The sequence below is a fragment of the Photinus pyralis genome, unplaced genomic scaffold (genome assembly GCF_008802855.1).
Source record: "Photinus pyralis isolate 1611_PpyrPB1 unplaced genomic scaffold, Ppyr1.3 Ppyr1.4_LG7, whole genome shotgun sequence".
NCBI lineage: Eukaryota > Metazoa > Arthropoda > Insecta > Coleoptera > Lampyridae > Photinus > Photinus pyralis.
The window spans coordinates 4,152,359-4,158,331 of record NW_022170738.1 but is presented as its reverse complement, the minus strand read 5'-3'; the positions used below and the strand labels follow the sequence as shown (position 1 = coordinate 4,158,331).

General features: G+C 38.9%; 1 protein-coding gene across 1 annotated transcript; it reads left to right on the top strand.

Moving 5' to 3' along the window:
* Window positions 1–1,139: 1,139 nt before the first annotated feature.
* LOC116176454 (amine sulfotransferase-like) lies at window positions 1,140–3,088 on the top strand. Its single transcript, XM_031495038.1, has 5 exons — window positions 1,140–1,929; window positions 1,980–2,076; window positions 2,125–2,290; window positions 2,340–2,460; window positions 2,511–3,088. Exons 1-5 carry the CDS (start codon window positions 1,725–1,727, stop codon window positions 2,918–2,920), a joined length of 999 nt encoding a protein of 332 aa, XP_031350898.1. The 5' UTR covers window positions 1,140–1,724; the 3' UTR covers window positions 2,921–3,088.
* The last annotated feature ends 2,885 nt before the right edge of the window (window positions 3,089–5,973 follow it).

The following is a 5,973-nucleotide window of genomic DNA, read 5'->3' as shown; positions in this document are numbered from 1 at the left end:
GGATGGAAATTGGTAAACACCCGTTTATCGAGAAGCGTACGCGTTTCTGTGAAACTGTTTATTTATCTTTTAGTTAAATTTCCTATTAAAAAACCACAGGGAAATTTCTGTCGATTAGGTCCCAGGTATATCTCGAGTAACGATTCGGGAAAGTACTACCGGGACATGGAATTCCAAAAAACTTTAAATACATGAGCGTTTGATAGTGCTATATTAAATATGGGTTAAACCCTTATGAAAAACAACAGATAAGATTGATACCGAGTTATATATATTTTGAATGTTGAGACCATTCGATCTTAATTTAGAATGACTTCCTTTATTGTTAGAATGACCCTCATATTGATGTGTTAACACATTTTGCAACCTGACTAATGACGTCAAAAGGTATTATAGTAAAATAAAACATATTTTTACCCAAGAGATATTGTATTAAATACCAAATAAATTGTATGTGACGTCATAAGTCATAACCATAACATATCCTTAAGACGTTTCATACTAATACAAAATTTCTTAACAAAAATGCCAATTTAACATAACTTTGAGAGAAGTTCCATTCAAATTATTATATTTATAAGCATAACGTTTCGAAGGTACTGCATGTGCACCCACTTTAAGTAATGCAGAAGAAGTGAACTTAACTAGACGCACACATACCTATACTAACCGAAATTACCCCTTTGAATCATAGTCGAAATATTAATTAAAAGCGGCGCGACGTGACTGATGAGAATGGCTAACTTTTCCAAGTCAGCTGTCCGTTTTATTGGGGTTTAGGTAACTTACCTATATCCGATGTAGCAAAGAAATACACATGTTCTATTTAGGCGAAACAAAGATTCCATTAATAAGCAGTTAAACTTTCTAGAAATAGGAGAAATATAATGTATTACACGATCAAAAATGCATAATACATGCTCGGGTCTAAGAAATTTAAAAACACACTGCACTTCTTTCTTAGCCGTCTACGTTCTCATCCATAATTCCAAGTGATTTTTTACTGCTCAATGTACGTATGAATGATGGATTAATTTTTGATTTTGTTGTATTCGAAAAATATATGTCCACTCTGGATAGTAAGTGTTGCATTGGTATACCTAGGCCTGAATTTGTTTTGTACCTTGCATACCTAAAGTTCGAATGAGAGAGGAAGTCTTCACTGCACGCTTCACTATGGAAACTGGATCGTCAGCAACGACTCTGTAATTTCATACCAACTATACATACCTACACAATTACACAATATACATGTTTATTTTAGGTACAGAAGCGAAGCGTACTACGCCGCCTCATAAAAACGTAAAATCCAAACAAGTCGACCTTTAAAAAACTTCATTCTTACATATGCTTTCATATCTCAATTCATTCAAAGCAATCAATTATATAATTTAGCAAAACTAAACGATAACGCTACGACGGTGTTAGTAGTCGACCTCTTAAAATCTTAATTCTTGCTTTGATGTCTCATTCAAATCAATTCTGGGGTACCACATTATATAATTTAACTAAACGAATATTTCCGTGGGGAATTGTTTTCGTTTAGGTATCTCTGGTAATACCACCTCCCATTATATATTATTACATAATGCTTGTTCATAGTTCGATGTTTTCTTCTTAGTGTAACACGCGATTGCTTTCGTCTTAAAATAAATTAAATGTGATAAATCATACTAATTTCTGTTATTTTGTAAGATTGTTGTTAATGTTCAAAAGGAGTTAAGATGCCTTTAGAAACAAAGGAAATTGTGGATCCTGAAATAAGGGCGATCATCGATACGGATTTTATCGACTCCCCTAATGAAGACTTTATCTTATACGGCGACGAAGAAACATGTTTGCGAAAACATTTTCGTAAATACGAGGAACAAATTGACAACTTCGAATTGCGGGATGAAGATATCATTGTCGCGTCGTTTCCGAAATCAGGTAGGAGCGAAATGGAGAACAACAAAATTACTATAATAGTACTCGCACAGGTACAACCTGGATCCAGGAGATGGTATGGCTAATAAAACACCGCGTAAGTTTAACAGGCTCCGAAATTGACATTTGTGAACGCTTTCCCATGCTAGAGTATGCATTTGTAAGCTTGCCAAACACCCTTCAACCTTTTACTTGCAGAATGTGCTCGCTGATGGAGTCTCGGAATGCTGAAGAGTATGTAGAGAAGCACTTTATCAAATCACTTCAATACATTGACGAACAAAAGGGACAAAGATTTATTAAAACACACTTACCCCTCTGCCTACTCCCCAAACAACTTAAGAATGGCACAAAGCAGCCCAAGGTACCTACTTCAAGATCGGTGACCAACCTCATCTAATTGTATTTTCCAGGTGATATACGCAATTAGAAACCCCAAAGATGTTTTCACGTCATATTATCACCATGGTCATGTGATGCACGGTTGGAAACCGAACATGGAGGACTTCGCAAAGGTTTACTTGGGCGATAAAGGTTGTAGCAGGTATAAGTTACAAGGTGTGAAAATAATGCTCGGTTTTCAGTACTATTTGGACCGTATTGGAAACACGTGTTCGGATTTTATAACATGAGACATTTGCCAAACTTTTTAATAATCAAATACGAAGACATGAAAAAGGACATTACAGGGGTAATCGAAAAGGTTTGCCATTTTTTGGGCGAAGATCCGTTAACGGAGGAGCAGTTGGAGTTGTTGCGCGAACGAATTGACTTTAAGTTTATGAAGAATAATCGGGCGGTGAACTACAAACGTTTTGTTGAAGCCGGCAGAAAGAATAATCCCGACGTGACGGATTTTATGAGGTCGGGTACCGTCGGAAATTACAGAGAAGAAATGAGTGACGAGTTGATTTCAAAATTTGACGAGTGGATAAAGCGAAATATATCGAATACTGATTTTGATGAAGACTATGCTTATGGTCGTTCTACATAGAATCGAGATGATTTTGTCCACGACTCAAAAATTTCTTCATGTATGCCACGTGTTAGTGAGTAATTAAGTCTTCCGAATTATAAGTAAAACAGAAAGAATGAGACCTCTATTACTCGTATGTTAGTATGCAGGATATGCTGACTGGCTGAATACATCAATATTGTTTTACTACCTTTGCAGTGTACTTCCTGGTAGGCAAACAATTCCTTATTATTCTGTTTTTCCTTGATATTATTGGAGATTATATTTCCTTAATGCTAGCGGTCGCTTTACATCGATTAACATCTCGGGCCCACAGCAGAAAAGCAGATCGTTTTTGGGGGTATACGTGTCTCCATGTTTCGGTTTCCAACTCGATTTCCGTTTCCTTTGGTGGTGGCTTGTTTGACCAAATTTCCCAAAAATCCCTAGGTTCTGAGTAGTCCGGTCCCGCGGTTGGAAAGGGTGTACCATATTTACGCGTACTTGTTCTTATTAACGGTTGCGCCATTCTGTGGTTCAATCTCGAGTTCAATCGTAGACAGCGTATGCAGCTCCTGCCTTCCCGGGGGATCAGATTGTTTGCTCGCAGTATCGAGTATTTCCGTCTCACCAATGGGAATGTCAGTTGGTTCCCGCCTTGAAAGGATGTGGCTTGGGCATCCTTTACGATTAGTGTGGCCAAATGCCTTTTTGGAGCATTTATTAGGGGATGTTTTTTTGTGTCGACATGCACGCGGCATTCGTTAATCTGTCCGCTTACTTTTAGTAGTCTCATTTCATCCAGGAAGAGACTGAGTGTCTTGAGGTTGAGGGTTTGTTTCTGTTAACAGTTTGGCCACCAGTACTATTGCTCTACCCAGCTCCACCCGCGGTAGGGGCCACCTTAGATTTTGCCGTTACCTTACTTGGAGGTTTTTATTTGCCATTTTCCGCACAGATTTTCTTGTAGTTTTGTACCAGTTACCGTCATCTCGTTCTGGCTTTTTCCTAAATTTGAACTGGTCCGAGGCATCAAACACCACTCGTCATCTTCTGGTGGAGCTATTCTATCACCGTATGGTGGGGAATGTAGTATTTTGCAATTGCTTCCTCTGCATTTCGAGGTATCATATGTCTAAGCTCTTCATACCCTCCCAAGAAAACCTTTATCTGTAGAAGGCGAGCGGTTGCCTTTTCCAATTCCTCAGCTTCTTCTTTCAGCGACCGGCTTACGATGTACATGTTGTCTATATTCCGTGTTGTTGTTTCTTGATACCTTTCCTGTTTTCTCGCATTGGTCATCTTCCTGCGAGAGGGATGCGTCTTGGGTTTGAACTTCTTTAGTGTCCCAGAATATTGTCAGAGCGAACTCGTCCGTGATGCGCATGGGTACTCCTTCCCTGGCGACTTCGTTGGCCTTGAACCCACCCAACTTACTTTTGGCTTCTTCTTTGGCTCGTAGATATACGAAAGTACAGCGAAACAGCTATTTTTCTCTCTTGGCTCTTTTTCACAAACCGCTATAAGGATTTGCTGAACTGTGCCCTTTGCAGTTTCGTAAGGGCCTTTAAAATATCAGGTACTTCGCTGCTTCCCATAATATCGTCTTGTGCTTCTACGATGTCGTCCCAGGGCTGAGGAATCTCCGTCTTTTTAAAATTCCAATATTTCTTGGAACGTTCCTCATCCAGTTCGGCCCGTGTGTTCTGGATAAGTTTCATAAGCCAATTAAATCTCATTTGTTGTCTACGGTCGGGGGTGCGTGTGACCCAGGCTAGGTATGGAAGGTCTTTCTTGGCGAATGGGCGTGCATATGTTCCCATCGCTGTTACATTGGACATTAAACCTGGTGCCGCTTGGCTGGTCTCTATTTGAGGTCGAACTGCTCCGTCGTCAGCATCTCTATGTCCATATTTGCTATTTTGGCCACTTGAACTCACTTCAAAATGTAGCACCCTTGTGGATATGCGGCACCAATTCGTTCATCCGGCTCGAAGGACCAAATGTAGCGTTATCTGTAGTAAATCCTAATGCTCACCCAAGCAAACTTACATAAAATAGATTGGGCCAGCGATTAGCTTAGAGATTATATTTCGTTAATGCTGGTGAACGCTTTAAGTATGCCCTAAATAAACAAATGACGTGTAGAGGACCCAAGATACTAAAACGTGCATCGGTGCGAAAAATTGGTAATAATAATCCAAGAAAAATCTTACAAAAAAATTCGAATGCTCCTATGGCTGTGCTAAATGCCAAGAATTAATCCATTTTGTGAATTCATGGCACAATCCAGATAGCAAACAAATTTTACTTATGAGTAGGTAAAGAATTTAACTGGATAATTGCGGTCAACGAAATTTGCGTCATTTTAAACTTTTGGTTTTCAATGCGTCTTTTAATCGTTAGTTGCGCTTCGAAGTCTGCTTGTTAGGTCAAAAGTTGCATCCGTTTTAATGGGTATATAGTATTGCAGTTCTCAGGATTCAACAGGGTGGCGCATTTGCGCAAAACGCTGTAATCGAATGTCTGACAATTTCCTGGAAAGGAATAGAGCGCTGTGTGCGGGTGCACCATCCTGTTGAAACCGACAGTTTCGAACTTTTTGGTGTTCCCGTTATCGTTGTGTTTGTAATAAAAATGCTACTCAATACAGTATGCACTTTTTTACGGGCTGCGTAAAATAATATAAAGTTGATGATGATTTCTCCGAAACGTTGTATTGAAAATCTCTCAACGCTGTCTTGTAGAACTCAAAAAGTGGCACTGAAAAACTGTTTCGTATTTTTTTGTATCTGTTCAAACAACATCAGAAAAAAATAAAAACGACATCGGCAAATTTCTGTTATTCTGGCATACCTTCGGAAGTACGTAATCGGAATTATAGTTAATTGGTTGTTGGGTGTTTACTTTATTGACAGGCAACAAAAAATCACGGAATTCTGTAGTCACGTTTCAGATTGCAGGAGACGTTTTCATTAAAAATTCATCTGAAATAGGTAACATTTTGGAAAAGTTTCGGGTAGTCGACGGGAAAGAGTAATTCATTTTATGTTTCAAGTTCAGAATTTCAAAACTTTGTAGATCGAAGGGAA

Bases quoted from the DNA above. Each gene is read 5' to 3' on its own strand.
- LOC116176454 (XM_031495038.1), top strand. From the start codon at position 1,725: ATGCCTTTAGAAACAAAGGAAATTGTGGATCCTGAAATAAGGGCGATC. The intron at 1,930-1,979 runs GTAGGAGCGAAA...GTACTCGCACAG, and splicing joins CGCGTCGTTTCCGAAATCAG to GTACAACCTGGATCCAGGAG. The intron at 2,077-2,124 runs GTATGCATTTGT...TTTTACTTGCAG, and splicing joins GAACGCTTTCCCATGCTAGA to AATGTGCTCGCTGATGGAGT.